Source organism: Cystoisospora suis (assembly GCF_002600585.1).
Source record: "Cystoisospora suis strain Wien I chromosome Unknown contig_2155, whole genome shotgun sequence".
Lineage (NCBI taxonomy): Eukaryota > Apicomplexa > Conoidasida > Eucoccidiorida > Sarcocystidae > Cystoisospora > Cystoisospora suis.
This window is the reverse complement of record NW_027154954.1, coordinates 11,222-11,869: the sequence shown is the minus strand read 5'-3', so window position 1 is coordinate 11,869 and position 648 is coordinate 11,222. Positions and strand designations below refer to the sequence as shown.

Below are 648 nucleotides of genomic sequence, written 5' to 3'. Positions count from 1 at the left end.
AAGAAAGAAAGAAAGAAACACGGAGAAACATCTCAAGCAGCTCCACAAGGATAGATAGATAGACTAGAGATAGATAGATAGATTTAAGATAGTTAGGTAGATATAGACGCTCTGACGTGCACGATGGGGGACACGGAGGCGGTGAATGCAGAGTCATGGACGCATCCTTTAGAAATTGCCATTGACCTACTACAAGAGATGTATACACGTCCGTAATGTTCCTGTAGAATACACAGGCTATGCACACAAGCAGCCCTATGGAGCGTTTTTTTCTTAATAGATAACTGATGGATCTTCTTTGATCTGTAGAAGTCTGTTGTGACGCTTTTCTTTGTCTCCTCTCCCTTTCTGCTCTTCCTGCCTGCTTTGAGCCTCGATCAGAATCTCCCCCTTCTACAGATACGACTATACCGCAAAAAAGAGAACACTCTCCAACTCGAGTCTATACAAGTAAGACATCTATCTGTCAAATGGATGATATGCATCTATCTACAATATAGTATATATACCTTTCTTGTAGAGATATGTACAGCATGACAAAGATCATCATCATCAGCCGACTCTTTAACGGCGGTAGAGTCAGTGTACGTCGATGTATGTATGAAAACCCGTGTGTATCCTCCATACAGATATGTATACCCCCCCCCC

At 42.3% G+C, this 648-nt stretch overlaps 2 protein-coding genes across 2 annotated transcripts in view; both read right to left on the bottom strand.

Moving 5' to 3' along the window:
• Positions 1-648, bottom strand: part of CSUI_004582 (3-hydroxyisobutyryl- mitochondrial) — a 6,972-nt gene that overhangs the window by 3,408 nt on the left and 2,916 nt on the right. The window lies entirely within an intron of this gene.
• On the bottom strand, positions 20-389 carry CSUI_004583 (uncharacterized protein; the record flags this gene model as incomplete). Its single annotated transcript, XM_068064771.1, has 1 exon — positions 20-389. A coding segment is annotated over one exon (369 nt), but the record flags the coding sequence as incomplete, so codon positions are not given.